Below are 19903 nucleotides of genomic sequence, written 5' to 3'. Positions count from 1 at the left end.
CTATAATTAAAATATCCTGCTCGTTAAGAACATCCCCCTCAGCCGTTCCTCTATTCTGAGACGCTACATAAACATCGCCCCCCCCCCGCCCCCCCCATGGCACCAGCCACACATTCCCTTCCGCGACACTGGCCCCTGAATAAACCGGATGGACGAAATCGGTAACTGTACACAGGAATCTTTCATGGACTCCGACTCCCAGCCCCTCCCACAGAGGAGTGGAGCCGGTCTGCAAATAGACAAAGACGGCGATTTTTTTACTCATTGATCATTAAATACTGATTTTTTCCTCACCCTGAAATGTCTCTGGAGGCCGCTAGTATTTGGCTTTACTGGTGACATTTCTCAGCTGGCAGAGAGACCTTTGATGAGTGGTGTGTATGACACTCCCCAAACTGTCTGCTTCTGATCGTCACATATACTGGATGGTCCGAGAATCAGCATTTTCCCAATTTTACTTCTTAATGTAATTGATATAAATTGTTTATTTAAATTTTTATTTTATATGCTAGTTCACCTGAAGCCCCCCCCTAGGAAAAATAAAGCCTGTTCTGTTCTGTTTCGTTGTTTTGTTCTGTTCTAACACTGTAAGTAGTTAAGGGTTCTACTATCTAGGCTGACTGGAATTAGAACAAATAAACAGTATTACTATCTATCAACATTGCGGTGGAGTCAGCCGTGGATTACTTATAAAACGCAGAAGGGTCCGTAAACAGAGTGAAAATATCAGCTGGACTAATCCTAAGGATGTACCGTGTTTGTTCTTCGCTTGTGTGATTTTTTTCCGGACATGCCAGCAGAGACTGGCGGGCACACCTTCAATATGGGCGGGACGAACGGGAGGCTTTATCTGCCGAGGGGTACTTGATCGGGCCGCTCTAAATTTAACCCCGTTACACAGTCGAGTGCGTGCGCCTGGCAGCTCGGAGCGCTTCATGGAAAAACTTTCCTCCCGAAAAACCTCAGGAACGCGGACCCAGAGTTCACAGCACGACCACACAAACAACCCGTCTCCAACCGCCTTTTAAAAAAAAATCCTATCATTATAATCTTCTACCACCACCTTTAACCTCATGTGTGTGATTTTTTGTAACAGAGCACCTGAATCTCGGTTTCCTTGCCGTGCAACACCGCCTCAATCGTCTGACACCCTGTCATTTCAGAGAGGGTTTGGTGTCATACACACAGAATCACAAAATGGCTGAATCCAATCTTTGAAACTGTGATACTTGTTATATACCGATTTGTCAAAACATGGATACACACACACACACACACACACACAGGCACTCAGAGACATGCATACGCACACACAGTTTGGAGGAAAGTGTCTCTGCTCCCACAGTGAAAAGCATGTGTTTTCAAAACACACAAACAGGAGTAATTACGGTTATCATGTGATTGAAAGCGTGCGTGAACAGCGTGTGTGTACTGTCTGTGTGTGAATAGCGTGTGTGTACAGTGTGTGTGTAAACAGTGTGTGTGTGAATAGCGTGTGTGTACAGTGTGTGTGTGTACAGTGTGTGCACAGTGTGTGTGTGAACAGTGTTCTTGTGAACAGCGTGTGTGTGTGTACAGTGTGTGTGAACAGTGTTCTTGCGAACAGTGTGTGTGTGAACAGCATGTGCGTGAACAATGTATGTGTGTGTGTGTGTGTGTGTGTGTGAACAGACTAAGGTTACTATAGAGACCTGGCAGAAGCTGCAGCCCTCCACGGCCGCAGTCACCCCCCCACACCCCCCCACCCCTCCCACCCCTGTCTCATTAGCACCAGACAGCACACACACCTCCACCAGGTTCAGCATGTGCAGGAAGAACTCGTGCGCGTCCTGCTGCCGGCTGGAGGAGAACTCGGGGTGCCCCCTGCTGACCAGGGCCTTGAACATCCGCGGAGAGATTCCCTTCGGCTGGTGCTGCAGAGGGAAAGCGGAACGTCAGGAACGGCAGGAACATCAGGAACGTCAGCACAGAGAATCCTGTACACAGGCATGGGTCACGTGAAATACTGATATATTTTCTGTGAAATGCTTTATATCAAACAATTTCTGTGAAAAAAAAAAAATTTCTGAGATAAAAAAAAATTAATTTCAGCCATATTTGTGCAATTTAAGACAAAAGTTTGCAATTTGACTTCAGCCTCTGACGGGACATAACCGGTAAAGAATACATATGATTACAACCCAAGTGGACCTGCAAGTGGAGCACCACTTTCACAAACACACCCAACAGCTTAGATCTAAAGCACGAGAAACTGTTAAAGTGTGTGGTGCTATTCCTGAATATTAGTTATGCTCATATAAAAAAAAATTTTTTAAGTATTTTTTTAAACTAATACAGCTTAATGAAACGTGGATAAAGCCAGATTACATGGCCTAGACTAAGACTAATGTGCATTGCGTGGAAAGAACCGTTCTCTACATATTTCGGAAGAGCATTTCCGTGCCGTTTGGTCAATTGTTTGAGGGGAGTGGGGGGGGGGGAGGGGTGGGTAAGAATAGCCCGTTCCCGATGCACCACAGTTGTTTTGAACATTACTGGCCATTTGTCCTCTGACGCACACAGACGGTCAGCTGTCCCTGTGTGTTCACACCTCATGTGGGCCTGACTAAGGAGCAGGGCCCTAGACCAACCAATCCTGAAGTCTATGGAGAGCTCAAAGAGGTCAAAGGGTAAATGTGTCAACAATCCCAGAAACCTGTCATCCACTGAACGCTGGTAGTTCCCCCCCCAAAGGAAGATAAATCAAGCACGATCCATCTTAAACTACACATCTGTCTTCCGTTAAATAATGCAACTGCTAAGCCTTCAGTTTGCCAAAAATAAACTCATAACCTAGAGGATGTACAAATCTTTTAATTTTTAAACAAAAAAAAATGTTTTCTAAAATATATTTTTCTCCACAATGTCCAGTCCTGGTCACACTGCAGCACTCATCACAACCTCCATTGTCAAACTGGGAGAGAGCAGACCAGCAAGTTCTGTCTGCCGCCACTATTTATCTCAAAGTGTGACCCGCGAACACCCAATCAACCAGTAGGGGGCGCTGGTGTTCCATGAGACCCTGTCATCCCTGAGCAATGTAATTGTGGGTCTCCCCGCAATGGCTGCCGAAAGCAGTCGGCCCTGGCGTGGACCAGATCCGGTACCAAACCCGCGGGGGCCCATCTGTACATTAGAACAGCACCTTAACAGGATGAGCCACCCAGCAGCACCAAATATAAATTGTGGCAAGTGGCAGTTTGAGGTCTGTTTCCATGGTAAAACCCGGTTAGTGGCAATTTGAGGTCTGTTTCCATGGTAAAACCCGGTTAGTGGCAGTTTGAGGTCTGTTTCCATGGTAAAACCTGGTTAGTGGCAGTTTGAGGTCTGTTTCCATGCTAAAACCCGGTTAGTGGCAGTTTGAGGTCTGTTTCCATGGTAAAACTCCGGTTAGTGGCAGTTTGAGGTCTGTTTCCATGGTTATGGAGCCGGACGTACCCAGGCCACCTTCCGCTCTTCCGTCATCACCTGTTCGATGAGTTCGGATTTGCCCGGGGGTTTGGAGTGCTGGCCCGACAGGAGCCCCTGACCCAGTTTCGCCCTGGTGGGGGGGGCGGGGGGGGGGGGGGGGATAGAGACATAAACATCATAAAACGCGGGCTTGTGAAAGATTTACATTACGCACAATAATAACTGCGCTCTCCTGGCCTACTGTATGAAAGCAAGCTGGTCCAACATTGCACATTTGATCCCAGCGAGAGGACTAGGTTTACAACTCCAGCCCTCCCCCTGCCACCTTACCACACACCCACCCCCCCACCCCAACCCCTGTCCGCCCCCCCAAACTTCAAACACCGGGAATCCCCCCCGAGGGCCACAGCGTCTGCAGGTTTTTAGTTTCCCTTCAATCAGCAGCTAATTTAGGCCTTAGAAACAAGGTGCGTCAACTCCTCCTGCCAACCAACGACTAGGATTAAACTAAGCGCACAAAAATCCAGCCACATAACGTCCTGCGACATTTAAAAGCTGGAGGTCACGGCTGGCTTTCCGAGCTGTAGCTCTTGGGAGCTAACGCTAAGAGAGAGGTCTGCCTTAACACTCACATCTGCGTGGCGAAGTCCTGCGTTGGGTCGAGAGGCGAGTAGTCAAATATCCTCTGAAGATTCCCCACATACCTACGGAACCACAATAACAGTCCGACATTCAGACAACAGGAAGCGAAACACAAAGCTCAAGAATACATTAATAAAATACAGGAAAGAAAAATATGAAAACAATAATGCACAATTTCAATGGTGAAGGGTAATAAGAGAACATTTTGGGGGGCGACAGCTCAGGAGGTAAGAGCGGTTGCCGGTTGTCGGAGGGTTGCCGGTTCGATTCCCCGACCTGGGGGTGTCGAAGTGTTCCTGAGCAAAACACCTATCCCCTAATTGCTCCCAATGAGTTGATCGGTACCTCGCATGGCAGCCTTTCACCATTGGTGCGTGAGTGTGTGTGTAAATGGGTGAATGAGAGGCATCAATTGTAAAGCGCTTTGGATAAAAGCGCTATATAAATGCAGTCCATTTACCATTTTGATGTTACTGCCACTGCTGTCCCGATGCCACATGAATAATAATGCACTATTTAATTGAATATGGTGAAGGGTAGGGTGATGGCCACCGTGACCCTGACCTGGACTAAGCGGTTAGAGAATGGATGGATGGATGGATGGATGGATGAAGAGTAGAGAACAGTAGAGAACATTTTCATGTTACTGCCACTGTTGCCCCGATGCCTCATGGGAAATGTAGTTTTTTTTTATTTTTTATTTTTTAATTTTTTACAGCACCATGCCCATCCTCGCTACTCACGCCCTCTGGAACTCTGGGATGCTGAAGAGGACCTGCATGGTGGTGCTCAGGTAGCAGCTGTTGCCCAGGCTCCGGATGCCGGTGTAGCCCGACCCGAACACGGTCTTCAGCTTGAGGCCCGACTCCTGGATCACCTCCCACTCGCTGACCCGCGGCCGGACCTCGTTGTCCGTGTGTCCGTTCTCGATCGGCTTCGGAGAGAAAAGACGTTTTAAACACTCGCAAAAAAAAAAGGACGTCTCAACAAGCGTTTTAGTCTTGCAATGAGACTTATAATCTTTTTTTTTCTCTCGAGTACAAAGTATTGCCTTGTTTTAAGTTACTATTTGCTTGACACGTTATACTGTCTTACCCTACTGGCAAATCTTGAAAAGAGTTCATCACCTCATCTGTAATATTTATTTTACTTATTTAATGAAAAGGTAATAGACATAAGATTTTAAGTAAAAACATAAGAATAAAACACACGTTGAGATTGTCATATGTTTTGTTTTTTGCAGTGAAGTGGGTGGCAGTCTCCCAAGTCTCAATAGATCAGCAAAACGAATGTGATTAATCACAGGTGATACTGGGGGCTGCTCGGTGGCTCCTCTGCCTGTTCATGCGTGTGGATTTGGCCCCCCCGCGTACTGCTCAGCTAATCTGGGCCACAGCAGTGCCAACTGTGGCAGCTGCCAGACCAGCAGGCTCGTAATTCACTGCAGCGTCGCCTGAGACGGAAGGAGTTGCAGTCAGCAAAACGGCAGCGCCCCCGCCTGGCCGACAGGGTAACTACGGTCTGCCTGAGGTGACCTCTGCCGACTCAGCGTCTGCATGAGCTGAGCCTCATGCATTTCAGAGGACTGTGTGTGTGAGTGTGTGTGTGCGCGTGTCTGTGTGTGTGTGTTTGTGTCTGTGTCTGTGTGTGTGTGTGTCTTTGCTACGGACTCGCTGCCAGAAGCTGGAGCGATGAACACAGACACACACACTGGGAATTCCAGATTGGGAGAAAAGAGGAGTGACACAAAATCTTTAAAAAGCAAAAACACAGAACACTGAACAGCAGTGAGGTTTTGGTATCTGACGTTAAGGCAGTGGTTCCCATGGTGGGTGGGGGGGGGGGGGGGCGTAGAAAGACAAAGGGTGTGGGGTCACAGTGAGGGTTGAAGGAAAACACAAAGTCCAAACATAAAATAACATCCAAGCAGAACCAAACTTGTCCAGGGGCTTTAAAAATTCAATATTAAATAAGCTTGAACCTGGTAGACTACACAGGTAGGCATACCTTCTGCATCTGCAGCATATTTATCCCAAAGTGAGCCAGGTGATCCGCTAAATGTGGGTCCAGTACAGCCTGCTCTTCTTCAAACGAATAAACGTCTGCAAAAAAACAAGGAGGTCACTGTGATCATTCAGGCTCTCAGCTTATATTTCTTTACTTACTGTTCGTGTGTGCAGCAGAATATATTAATGAAGCATTCAAGATTACAGAAGCTGTGCCCTAGCTGGGATTCAAACCTGCAACCTCAGAGTTAAGGAATAAGCCCAGTTACTTAGTTATAAGCCCCTAACCATGATGCTGCTACTGCACTGCTTCCCCCAAACACCAGTCATAGCTACTATTTTTTTTAAATGATCCAAGAATGTACTTCCTGTTGGGAGAAAAGCTAAAAGGCTACATGCTAAAGCAAAAAGCTTTGAGGGTGTCATGGCAGCCAAGAACGAGCTCTCTTATAACAAGCCCCGAGGGGGTTGGGGGGGAGGGGGTTGGGGGGGGGGGCAGGTACACCGTCCACGGGCAGTACTGACCGGCTCCATCCGGTGTGATGGTGCCCAGTCTGACCGCCAGGGGGAAGTTGGTCTCCCGGTAATGCTGAAGGGCGTGTCCGTTGCCGCCGCTGCCGTCGAAAAACCACTTCCCACAAAGCACCGCTCCGTCCGACAGGTTGAGCCACAGGTTCTCCCGCATCTCGCACTTGGAGCACTTCCACCCGCTGAGGAGCGATGGCAGAAAAATTAACGAGGGGCGGAGATGTCCGAATTCTCTCCTCCGCTGGGTTAAGCATCCTGCATTCAAGGTTACAGCAGCTGTGCCCCAGCCAGGATTCAAACCTGCAACCTCACAGCTAGGCATAAGCCCAGTTACATTGTTATAAGTTATTACTGCACTGCTTCTCCCAAACACCAGTCATAATTCCTATATTAAAAAATGGCCAAAGAATGCACTTCCTGTGGGCTGTTTTAGGCCTTTGCTTGTTTTCGTTGAACAGCCCAAAGTCACAGACAAACCGCATCGATCGTAGACCGTTTCTTCAGTGATATTATGAGAATCTGACCCTTAGATCAATAGACTGTATTAAACAAATAAATTCATACAAGAGACAGTTGGACTGTTTTTATTATTAAACGTACACACACGCTGTGAGTCTTCCTACTCTGACCAGCTCAAAGTTCAGCAAAGAAAACACAGCTGAACATGTGTGTCTGTCTGCGATTGTTTTTCATGCAGGCTATATTTAGAATTACGAGAATATCCTCTCCTGAAATCCACTGCTGTGTTCACACAATACACCTTTTCTGTACATTAATTCCCTCCGTTTTTCAGAAATTCATAATTCAGCCTTCAAGCTAAATCGCATGATTTTTTAAAATGTAAAAACTGGCATAATTACTGCAAACCCAATTTCAGAATACGAGCTGGAAGCTAATATGTATTACGGTTTTCGAATCATAAGAGGAGGCAACAGATTGTCTGGGCTTTTTTTTTACTGCTTGACAACATGCCTGCATCAGCAAACAACCAACACACATATTAATTATCTATCACAATCCTGTAACCTGAAGGCAACTTTACAACGCTGCCGCCATTTTACAGAAAGGTGACAGTGTTATTTTACAGTTGGTTAAACAGGGTACACAAACTGATTTATAGCTTCTATTACATTCCGTACAAAGTATGGCTTAACCTTAATACTGATTTGACACACCTGGGGTCAAAAAGAACATCGAGAACATATAAGTGCGAGACTGGCGTTGTACCTGGGAGGAATTCACACACCTGTGTGTACAAGAGTGGTGCTGTACCTGGGGGAGATTTGCACACCTACGCGTATGAGACTGGCGCTGTACCTGGGGGGGGGGGGGGGGGGGGGGGGGTTCACACCTGTGTGTATGAAAGCAGAGCTGTACCTGGGGGGGATTCACACACCTGTGCGTATGAAAGCGGAGCTGTACCTGGGGGGGATTCACACACCTGTGTGTATGAGGGTGGCACTGTACCTAGGGGGGGATTCACACACCTGTGTGTATGAAAGCAGAGCTGTACCTAGGGGGGGATTCACACACCTGTGTGTATGAGGGTGGCACTGTACCTTGGGGGGGATTCACACACCTACGGGTATGAGAGTGGTTCCATACCTGGGGGGGATTCGCACACCTACGGGTATGAGAGTGGTTCCATACCTGGGGGGGATTCGCACACCTACGGGTATGAGAGTGGTTCCATACCTGGGGGGGATTCACACACCTACGGGTATGAGGGTGGTTCCATACCTGGGGGGGATTCGCACGCCGTTGTCCGTCTGTCGGAGGCTCCGGGCGTGCCGGGACACCTGGACCTCCTCCTCCCAGGAGTCGGACTCGGTCTTCCTGTAGGCGCAGGTGGCGTTGAGCACCGCGTCGCACGCTATCGTCACCTGCGAGGGACAGGGAGCGCCGGGGTTACCAGGGTTACCAGGGTAACCAAGGTTACCAGGACCGTTGGCCCCGCCTCCAACCACACTTTTCCAGATCAGTGGTTTTCAAAGATTGTTCTTTAACTGCAATACACTCCACCCACATACCGCAGTTTGTCTGCACAATAAAACAATAACAACATCAGGCTAATTACAAATATAAGCGCAATCAAATAACCATAAAATAATTTTAAAATCTTATTTCATATCAATTTCAACATCACATGCGGCTTTCGTGGATGGTATATAGGCAAGGGGTGTGCAGTTTCTCTGGTCTATGAGCTACCGTTTATCTAATGGGAGTTTGACGACCCTTTTGTTTCACAGCTGGCAATTCCCACCATTTGAAAACCACTGTTCTAGATCACTGTGATTGACAGGAAGTTGCTGAAACATGCAGGAAGTCGCTGAATCACACCTGAATCATGGGAAACTCTATGGTAGGGGGCAACCAACCCTGGTTTTGGAGAGCCGTGGGGTGTGTTGGCTTTCAACTGTAACTCACCACATACTAAATTCATTAACCAATTAATTTACCAATTAAAGAAGCTCGTTATGCAGGTAGCACTCCTGGACTGTTTTTTTTCTTTGTCTAAACTGGGAGCTTCTTTTAAGGTGAAAACGAACACCAGCAAACCGTGTGGCTCTCCAGCACGTGGACCAGGGTTGAGTGGCCCCACATTACAAGCACACAATCTCATACTCAATGAGGAAGGATGCAATAACACTACATCGCGTGCCTTTGAGCCAAAATGGCCACGTATTTCAGTTAATGGTCATGATCCGACTTTCCAATTAGAACGCATGCAAACAAAGGTGATGCAAACTGCAGAGAATCAAGTCGGTTTTTCTGCAATGAACTCTCAGACTTAACCAAAAGAAGAAGTTAGATTACAGAGATGTCTTTCCATAGACACGATAAGTAAAAATCGTATTAAAAACTGCCAACATGTTTTTTGCAATATGCATGGACTGAGATGGACATGCATATCCCACAAAGATTCACAAAAAATTTGAAGGACAGCATGCAATAATATAACACAAGAACATAAAAAATAAAAAAAAGAAGTGGAATATTTGAGATGCAAGCACTTCTAAAATCAAGGCAACACACAAACGATTAAAAATAAAAAGAAATAAATAAAAATAAAAGCCCTTCAGCATGCAGGGAAAGCAGAGAGCATTGGCACACCGCACAACCACTGACCAGTGCAGGCAACTCCTCAATATTTGGCAAAGGGATCTCGAAGTGGTCTGGGAAAATGACGAGCTTGACCTCGTCCTCGTACTCGTAATCGTCGCCGTTAAAATCGCGGTTAAGCTCGAGATCTTAAGGGAAGAGAGGAGGCAGACATTCAGTCACGTCCACGGCGGTATTCGGCGTTCGGTGCGGCGGGATCGGATCTGAGGCCCGGCGGGTCTGCGTTTTTGGGACTCTAGACCGCAGAGGGTCGCAGGTTACAGGTCAGAGGTCACAGCTGCCTGCCAAACCAGTGACAGTAACAGCAACAGCAACACTGCCCTATCACACTGGTTCTCTGACATTTTAATAGCGGGATCCTAATTATAAATACTTTTGTAATATCGAGAACCTAATTTAAAATAATTTATAATACCGGGACCCAATTAATACCTCTCAGGAGCCCCAAAAATACACATACCAGCATAGCCTACTGTACTACAAACCCATGTGGGATCCACCTCGTACACCCCCACGACCCACTTTGGGTCCCGGCCCAAAGTTTAAGAAACACTGCTCTAGCAATCATCCAGCAGTGTGTGTGAATGTGCTTGAGCTTCGTTTTTTGTTAAGCGGGGGATTCAGTTAAGAGCTTGAACGACACAGGCTTTTTCAACGCTCCGCCCGTTTACGGTGAAACGGCGGGAAACCTCCAACCGGAGGCGTTAGCGGGCCGGCTTACGGAGCGGTTAGCGGCTAAACTGGGTAAGGAACTGGGCTTGTAACCGAAAGGTCGCAGGTTCGAATCCCGGGTAAGGACACTGCCGTTGTACCCTTGAGCAAGGTACTTAACCTGCATTGCTTCAGTATATATCCAGCTGTATAAATGGATGCATTGTAAATGCTGTGTTAAAGTTGTGTAAGTCGCTCTGGATAAGAGCGTCTGCTAAATGCCTGTAATGTAAACTGTGAATAACCATTATCAGAACGAGGAGGCCCGCCCGCTAACGACGAAATACCAAGGGCACATTCTTTCAGGGCCCCGTCAGCCCTGTCCAACCCGGGGCCGCTTTTGTTCGGGGGGCAGCAAAACAACAGCAGGCCCACCGCCGCGCTTCCATGACGTTGGCAGGGACTGACAGGGCCCTGTGAGGTCATCAGCCCCGCTTGGAAAATGCCGATGGGACCCAGGGCTGTACCGCAAACAGGTGGAAGCGGAGTCTAGGTTCTCTCTCTCTCTCTCTCTCTCTCTCTGCCACCCCCACTCCCTTTCTGGTGGACCCCCACTATGGACACAAAATCCACAGAAACCCCCGCCCTATCCAAAAGGGCATTGGGGCCCCAAAACAGGGACAGGTGCCCCCACCGCCCCCCCCCCCCCCCCCCCCCATCTGCAGTCCTGCGTCACCCTCGCGATTGAGCGGCTGAAGTCATCTGGCTGAGGGGGTGGGAGGGGAACGCCGCAGAAACCCCCTCACCCCCCGAAAATCTCCTCAGGCAAGTTTCAGGAGGGGGGGGGTGGGGGGACAGGAAGAGAGTGGGGAGTGGGGGGCGGTAGACGTGCTGATAAAGTGAGGGTCAGTCAGCAAGGGTGAGGTGCAGTGGCCCACCCCGAAAACAGAAACCAACCAATGGGAGTAGTCCGTCAGCTCGAGGGTTGAGGGTTGGGGGAGGTGGGTGGTGGGTGAGGGGTGGAAGGTTGACAGAGCCCAGCAGCTGACAGAAGTGAAGCGAGGGGGGGGGGGGTGAACCTGCTGTAAACCAAACCCTCCTGCCTCCGCCCCCTCACCCCCTCCAGGCCCAGAGGGGGAGTAGGCCATCCTGGACATTTGGCAGACTGGATTTAGAACGGTTACTAACTGAGGGCACAAATAATGGGAACTAAACTTAGCCCGTCCCGCGGCGGCACCGCGATCGCTACCGCACGGGAGCCCGCCGCTTTTCGGATACAGCAGCAGTGGTGAGGTGGAGGGGGAAGGGGGTGGGGGGGGGGGGGGGGTTTGTGCTCAGCCTTAGCTGTGGTCGTCACTGTCCCGTCCCCGAAGCCCCCCTGGGCCACCTGCTCCTCTGACGAGTCGAGGCAGGATCAGGTCTGGGGCAGGAGGCCGAGTGACAGCCCTCCAGCCGAAAGATCAATCTGAGAGGTGCGCTCGCTAATGACACTGCTGACATTCTACCCGCTGCAGAAAAAAATCTCTTCATTACAGAGAGCTTGACAACTTCATAGAAAAAACGTTAAACACTTTCACATCAATTTCAAGAACTTCGTAAGTCTGCATTATTAATGCCTTTTCCAAAACAGTTAGGGACTTGGGAAAACATCAATATAAATGTAAAAAGAAATTTAAAAAAAAAATTTTTTTAAAACACTCACCTAGAAAAATTTTCCCATTTTTTCTTCTTGGTACGGCGCCACCGGCAGCGCCTGTGGCTTTCTGTAGAAAATGTCAAACAAAATTAAAATTTTGAATGAAAATGATGTTTTGGCAGTAACAGGTACCATGAAAAAAAAAAAAGGCAGTGCCCTCATTTTACACTGTTAAAGCACATATTCAGTCACATGACCTCCAGAGACCCAGCAGAGGGAAAAAATAAAAGTTTAAATATTTTACATAATATAAGTGTCTTAAGTGACAAAAACACAATGCAGCGAAAATATTTTCCAAAAATATTATTTTATTTTATTTGTATTGAATGCTCCTTGTGGTGTAGGTTTTAGAATAGAATAATATTCGGTTCTTGGGATTAAGACTCCCCTGCAGGGAACAAGAATCAACTGCCAGGTCTTAGCAGAATATCCAATTATACTAAACTAGGCTCAAACCGTGTCATAAATGTTGACTACATCGTTTCACGTACGGCTTCTGCGGTGCAATCGCTTGATACAGAAATGGCAGGGGGTCACATCAGGGAAAGGTTGTGACAAAAGCAAAGAAAAGCATCGGATACTGTAAAGACGCAAAGCAGTAAGACATCAAACTGAATATGATACAGTCGGTCACTGACGCCCTTGCAAAACACCAGTGACGCCCATCGCACATACAGTATCTGGGCGCAAATTTTAAACGCCCCATTTACATATGACCTATTTGGCCTATTAGGATATTATATTTACACTCCTCTCTCCCATTTCACGTGAATTCTGCAGTCTGTTCGTCTTTCTCTTGCTCATATTGTTAATTAAAGAAGTGCTCGTTCAGCAGATTGAGTGGCACCATCCCTCCTTTCTTTAATCCCTCCTTCTCTCAGCTCAAATTTCCGGCTCGCAAACAGCCAGGTACAATGTTGTGTGTCAACACCGACGTTAAATAAAGACAGGAACCGATCAAACGTTTTTTGGCTTTCCTCAGATTCAGCAACGACCTGACCATGAAAATTAAATTAAGTAATTCAGTTACGGAAGTAAATTGAGCTGAAAACAGATTTGATCCACATTAACAAGCCCTTTTGTTTTGTTGACAGCATTCCGAATCGCTTTGAACTGAATTAAGATTTGAGTCACCTGCCAGGTTCTCTCTCCCTCTCTCCCCTTCCACTCAATTTTGTAAAATTATATCAGTGTTTCGGGATTTATACAACTGGCTTATATTAACCATCATTTTTCCACTGTTGTTCAACATTTCTTCTTCTTCTTCTTCACTGGGGGTGTCTCAAACAAGCCTGAAACCCCCAGTATAAGACAAGTGATCATTCAACAATCTGAGAAAACCATAGTTCACTCACTTCCTCGTAAATTTCAATCAAAAGAGGATAGGCACAATAATACCATAATAAATTGACCCTGTCTGTACTGTACTTCCTCCATCTCAGTGCTTGGAGCTCATAGCGCTGATGAATCTATATTTAAGAGTCTTAACATTAAAAATAAACATCTAGAGACTGCCTCCTCTGAACCTGTCCAAAATAACACTACCAGTGACCTGAGAAAACTGCATCCAAGCAGATTCTGGGTCTCGCAGTTTATTTATAATTAAATATATGAAAAGATATATGAATTTCTCGTGCAAATATGAAATCGTAAGAGTTTATTTCAATTATCTAACCCTTTGTAGAGTAGGTTTTGGGGATTTTCTTTTCGTCAAAATTCTAAGTCAGTGTTCCAGAACTTCACTGCTTTCAGTTACCAGCAGTGATTGTTACATCATCAATAGAATGTTCAGTGAGAATTTGTTCAGGACACCAGGGTTAACAGCTGTATTCAAAAAAAGGTTGTATGGGCTTTTTAATGTCCACAGTGAGGGGGTATACTTTTTATTTAGCCCAAATAAAGGCACCTTCTACAGCACAGTGACCCCATCCTAAATTTATGGGGCACAAATAAGAGTCAGAGAGAGGCCTTGTTCGGACGTCCTTACCTCTTTAACTGTGCGTTTAAGATGCATGAAAACACTCTGCCCAGTCTTGCGGTAATGCCTCTCGACATGCTCTCGTCCGAAGCCCAGGAACGTGTTCATGCAGACGTACAGCCCGCCATCGGACTCCTGCGAACAAAGAAACCCAGAAGAGTTACTACCCTGCAAGTCAGAGTTATTACAATCACATTATATTACAGGAGTTTAGCAGACGGTCTTATCCAGAGGGACTTACACAACATGTTACACTGATATTACAATCAAGGCATTTATGTTAGGCTGTGTTAGATGGTAGCATTGTGCAAACTCTTATCCAGAGCGACATGCACATATTGCATTTTTACGTACTGTACAATCCCATTTATAAAGCTGGATATTTTACTGGAGCGATTCAGGTTAAGTACTCTGCTGAAAGGTATAATGGGAGCACCCAAGCTGGGAAATCAAACCCACAAACCCTGGAGTCGTAAGCCCCCCCCCCCCCCCCCCCCCCCCCCCCAAAAAAAAATATCAGCAAAAGACAATCAGACGCGAAATGGCAAATGGCCGTATAGACAGGAAGTTGAGAATGGCATCAAATTACTTGAGCTGAGAGCAGCTCTTGGATTTCTAGAAAGCAACTGTTTAAACATCCCCATTAGGAGGCTTTTGAAAGGACATGGGAGGGTCAAAGGTGAGATGGCTGGAAATTATTCAAAACAACTAGCGGCTACTTGTCGTGCAAATTATGGTGGAAGGAAACCCTGGTGCATATTTATGTTTGACAGTAAAAAAAAAAAGAAGCAAAATCAATGACTGTACGTGGTTGGACTTGATTGCGCTCCCCCCCCCCCCACCCTCATCCCAACCCCCACCTAATTTCAATTTAATGGGCTCAACGTCTGGCAGACTAAAACCGGGCCTTCAGAGGCTTAGTGTAGTTTCATCCTGAACAAAACCGCGTGTCACACACTGCCCGCATCGCATCTAATCCTAGAGCATCTAAACCACCTTCTAAAGGAAGTGGCTCTCTAACCTTCGGCATTTACGCCTTTTAAGAAGCTTTGCTCAGGTACCACAGCCAAATCTACACACTGGAGTCATTCAAATCACTCTGTGTGGACAATTAAATCAATTCAAAGAAATTCATACACACGAGTGCATATAGGCTAATATGCACAAAGACAATTGCTACGTCTACGGTTTAAATTTAGAGCACCACACAATATTGGTACTATGATATTGAATCTATTCATTAAATATGTCTCATTTAAAACACATTTGTGTATATATTTTAATTCCACGTTTCAAATTACGTCAGGGCAGTATTTAATAAGGGGTGGGGCAGAGAAAATGTGTCGGGTTATTAAGTAGGCCATGGGTTTGGTACGTCTTGTAACCCCTGGCAAACAGGCAAGAATTTGAGGAGTCACACACAGCCTTCATTGATTGAATATGGTAAATATTTATGTACCCGAAAGTTTTCCTTCTTCACTGCAGCTAATGTGACACATTCTGATCAGGAAATGCATCCACACTGCCCAGAGTGGAGCTTTTGGGAACCGACCAAAAGCCCTAGAAGAAAAGGTACCTCGCCAAGATTCCTCAGCTGTAGCTATCAGTGGTCAGGTCTTTTAAATGTCATAGATCGCACCACAGGCCTACTGTAAAGGAAGCGCTAGGTGCCAGACCAGCGACTCCCAAGTTCTCCGAGCGACCCCCTTCTGCGACGGTGTCACAGACGGTGTCAGTCCCGCACAGGCTCAGAGTAGGAAGTGCTACCCGAAGCAGTGGTTCCCAAACCGTGGGGTTTGGGGAAAGGGGGTCGGGGTTGAGTTGGGTCACTGCGTTCATATGATGAAAGAGTACTGACTGTAGCTACTTAACGTATTTTAATTATCATTAATCTCAGGTCGGGTCGCTAACTACACTTGGCGTGCGCGCGCTGCACTACTAGCTACACTCGACATGCAGCTTGGGTTTTACATAATGTGTAAAAAGGATTTTAATTCCACGTTTCAACTAACATCCGGGCTGTATTTTAATAAGGGGTGTGTCAGAAAAAAATGTATCGGTCTATTAAGTAGGCCATGGGTTTGACACGTTTTGTAACCCCTGGCAAACTGGCAAGAATTCGAGGGGGCACAAGCAGCCCTCACGAGGCTATTCATTAACAATGGTAAACGCGCACGCCTGTCATAACGTAATACTTCCAAGCGAAGGGCGTTCTACGTTTTTTGCTGCTCAAGAGACAAACGGCGCTATATGCTATCGATTCACACCTACGCCTGTGCACGCTCAGTAAAAATACAGACTTCATTATTCACCATTTGATCCATGATAGAGCTAGCTAGAGTACGCTAGTAAAAAAAAAAAAAAAAAAAAAAAGGAGGCCGACTAAGATTAATCAATTAATTAAACCATCATCGATAACATGAAACACCAAACATTATGAGCTTATAAACACTATGCTTGGTTTGTATATACACTATTAGGCTACTACAGTTACAGACGCACGGCTTTACAAATTAAAACAAACGACCAAACATGTCTACAACCCACAGCTGGTCGGCCCCAATGCGAGTATGCAAAGGGTACAAGAGTCCCTTAGAAAAAACAGAAAGAAAAAAAAACATTAATAAAACGAAAATGGCCAGCCCACGCTGGTTTGTGTATCTCACAGAGTGCTTCTAGGAAACTTCTCGTGCTATTGCGTTTGGCACTTCCATTTATAATAAAACAAGCCCACGTAAATAGTCCTGCAATTGCATTAGTTCTAGTGTGAATAATTGGAAATAGCCAGAGAAAACTAACATAAAGTTGGGGGTGACACAGGAGCTCAAACGACAAGAGGGTAAAAATAGTCTGACATCATGAACTCCATACAGCTGAGTCACATTTAAAACCGTTTCAGCTCAGAAATAATTATGCATAAATGCAAAACTAAAAATATTCCAAACGTATAAACGTTTTAAAATGCCAGGGGCATGGAACGCTGGATTTTACCGTGACCCAAATTTCGAATCGTTGAATTTCTGTGATTACTAGAAATTCAGGCTACTACCGCGAATCAGACATGAAGACTGCCTGGTTGAATTTTGGTTTGTTTATTAATCATAAAAACATTCTGAAAACGAAACGTGATATGCACGTTACTTAGACAGCCAAAGACGGGATAGATTAAGTTGACCAAGTTTAATAGCAAAATTACGCACATAGCCTACATTGGACGCGATTTACCCACGGTATTAAACCATTTCAAACAGCTGAGTCATAGCAATAACTGTCAATACGATCTGTAAAATTGCACAGTTTACTCTATACACGTAGCAGTGCACGCTAGCTGAAAATTCTATATCCAAGTAAAAAGTGCATTGAGTTAGGCTAGCCTAGATCAACTTATCCATATGGATGAGAATACGAGCCGTTGCTCGGCCAAACAATAGACCTGACAAAGGGAATTGTTCCCACGGCCCACGGCGCGATGTAAACATTGCAATTATTTATTTATTTCCCTGGCCTCTCAAGTTCAAAGGAATGGTGGCAAGCGGGAACTCCCCTATTCCACAAAATGTAACGTTACTGCGCAGCTATTTCACGTGTGCGCGAGGACTGCTTCCACGGACAGTTCATGCAACACCAAAAACCCAGTTAAAATCAGGAAGGACTTACTGGGGAATCGTAGGAAAAGGCACATTCACTCTTGAAAACCCTGTCTCCCGTTCTGGGAACTCGGATGGTGGGCATGTAGGGGACCAGCAGCTCTCCTAGGTCTGCAGCCATCTTCGCATTCCTGCTTCTAGCCCGCAATACTGCCGCTTGCGAGAGAGTCCCTAGAACTGACTGTCAGAGAGGGAAGCAGATGATGCTATTTTTAAATCATACTGGCCCGACATTCCTGGTGAATCCGGGGACGTGACGCCGGACAACGTGGGGGAGGAAAATATTTTAAAACAAAACTGATATGAGCTCAGTAGGAAGCTAGCTATGCGTATATTAACGGAGTCGCGTCTTTGTGGAAGGAACAGCAAAGCGTTTTTAATTTGGCGCGATGACGTGGGAAATCCGCACGCTGTTGTCGACTGTAATGTAAGTGCTGTTGCCGAGAGTTCCCTCAGCACTTTAGAAAGGTCGCGTAGATTGACGTTTTGCCATTGGAGTCGCTATAATTGCCTAGACTATGTCTGGCATTAGATAAAAGCTTTTATTATTGGCTATTTATTGTAGCCAGTCGCTTACGATATAGTCTGTTTGCTGAACTAATGCCTACCTTGTTGGATGTCAATCTAAATAACTAGATACGTCATTGAATTACCAGGAAAAAATCTACATTTTAAAACAGTGACACGTCCGTTATATAGTGACCTCCAATGCGTTTATGTTAATATAGCCAGCCGTTTTTGAAAGGCTTGAAAATGCGTGGCACTTTTCAATTTAGTCTACTGTTGGCTTGCTTGTCCCCTTGGTGACCTGCATATTGTAAGGATATATAGAGATCAGTGTCATAGCACCCCTTCCAAATGTGTCGTGCTTCTCAAGTAGGCCCACGATTTTAAACATCGACAACATCTCTTGAACACATCATGAGTCACATACCATGACGATACGTGCCTGCTTCAGAACGAGGACAGCAGATGCCTGCCTGAAAACAGTGTTGAATGCTTTTATCATATATTTCTCATGTTCAAATCAATGAAAAGTTTACCTCGAAATCTAGTTGTCATATTTGTTAGTAAGTTATACTCCTGTACTACAGTTTGGCCTACTAATTATCCAGCAAACATTGTTCTCCCACACTATTAAAAAAATATATAACGGAATTGATTGACCTTGGATACAAGCCTTTTTTTCAGTCTATACATGTTTTTTAAAAAATGACATCAGTGTGAATTGCATCGCACGCTCAGGTAAAGCAATACCAAGGAAATATGTCACAGATTCAAACCATGTCCTGTTGGGTGTAAGAATTTCAGATCAGCTTGATATTTCAGGTTCCCTTGTTCTGTGTGTAGCCTAGGTAACAGGTCTGAAATAACTGCCCTTCCTTGGCATGGCGTACCTTAAGACCCATTGCACCACCGCAGTCAGAAGTGACGGACCCGAAAAGAACCTCATATATCTCAAAATAAACACACACACCTTGGTAACTTTAGGCTGGGCAGGATTATACAGCATACAAAGGAAGACTCGTGACAGCACAGGCCTGGATTCATAAACCTTCTCAAAGCAGGAGGCTTGACAGAGGAACAGTTCTGCTCATCAGCTCAGAATGGATATGACTGGACAGAGGAAAGCTGATCATAGATCAGTGGTAATAACCAACTCTCTTCCTGGGGGTCTACCGTCCTGTAGGTTTTCACTCCAACCCTAACAAATCACACCTCACTCAACAGCTATCTCTTTGTTGAGCAGCTAATTAGTAGAGTCAGGTGTTGCCAAATTAGGGTTGAAATGAAAACCATCAGGATGGCAGGAACAGGGTGGGTTACCACTGTCCTAGACCACTGCAACTATCAGGCTAGGCCTTAAACCAGGGTTGTCAAACTGGCCCAGGGAGAGCCGCAGTGCCTGCTGGTATTTGTGGTTTCCTTTCTATCAGCAGGCAATTAAGGCCTTGAGAACAAGGTGTGTGGACTCTTTTAGCCAATCAATGACAGAAATGAATCCCTAGTGCTGAAATCCACCAAAAACCAGCAGACACTGTGGCCTTCCAGGACTGGTTTAAGGCCTATCCTGATAGTTGCAATCGCCTAGGAAAGGGGTGTCCCCTGCCTTAAACTGTTTTTTTTTTTCACATTGCCATCTCGTTCCAGCACTGCCATCTAGTGGAGGGAAATGAAAGAG

General features: G+C 45.9%; 1 protein-coding gene across 1 annotated transcript in view; it reads right to left on the bottom strand.

The window, feature by feature from the left end:
• usp13 (ubiquitin specific peptidase 13) overlaps positions 1-18160 on the bottom strand; it is a 39129-nt gene extending 20969 nt beyond the window's left edge. The window contains exons 1-11 of the mRNA XM_035413646.1: positions 17732-18160; positions 14084-14209; positions 12103-12163; positions 9756-9877; positions 8367-8509; positions 6624-6808; positions 6100-6194; positions 4836-5026; positions 4083-4154; positions 3478-3580; positions 1788-1913 (exon numbers count right to left, since the gene is read on the bottom strand). Coding sequence (XP_035269537.1) covers positions 1788-1913; positions 3478-3580; positions 4083-4154; positions 4836-5026; positions 6100-6194; positions 6624-6808; positions 8367-8509; positions 9756-9877; positions 12103-12163; positions 14084-14209; positions 17732-17842 — 1335 coding nt within the window. The 5' untranslated portion in view covers positions 17843-18160. The remainder of the gene's footprint in view (positions 1-1787; positions 1914-3477; positions 3581-4082; positions 4155-4835; positions 5027-6099; positions 6195-6623; positions 6809-8366; positions 8510-9755; positions 9878-12102; positions 12164-14083; positions 14210-17731) is intronic.
• Positions 18161-19903: the final 1743 nt, after the last annotated feature.

The sequence above is a fragment of the Anguilla anguilla genome, chromosome 4 (assembly GCF_013347855.1).
Source record: "Anguilla anguilla isolate fAngAng1 chromosome 4, fAngAng1.pri, whole genome shotgun sequence".
In the NCBI taxonomy this organism is placed as follows: domain Eukaryota; kingdom Metazoa; phylum Chordata; class Actinopteri; order Anguilliformes; family Anguillidae; genus Anguilla; species Anguilla anguilla.
This window is presented reverse-complemented; position numbering and strand designations above follow the sequence as displayed.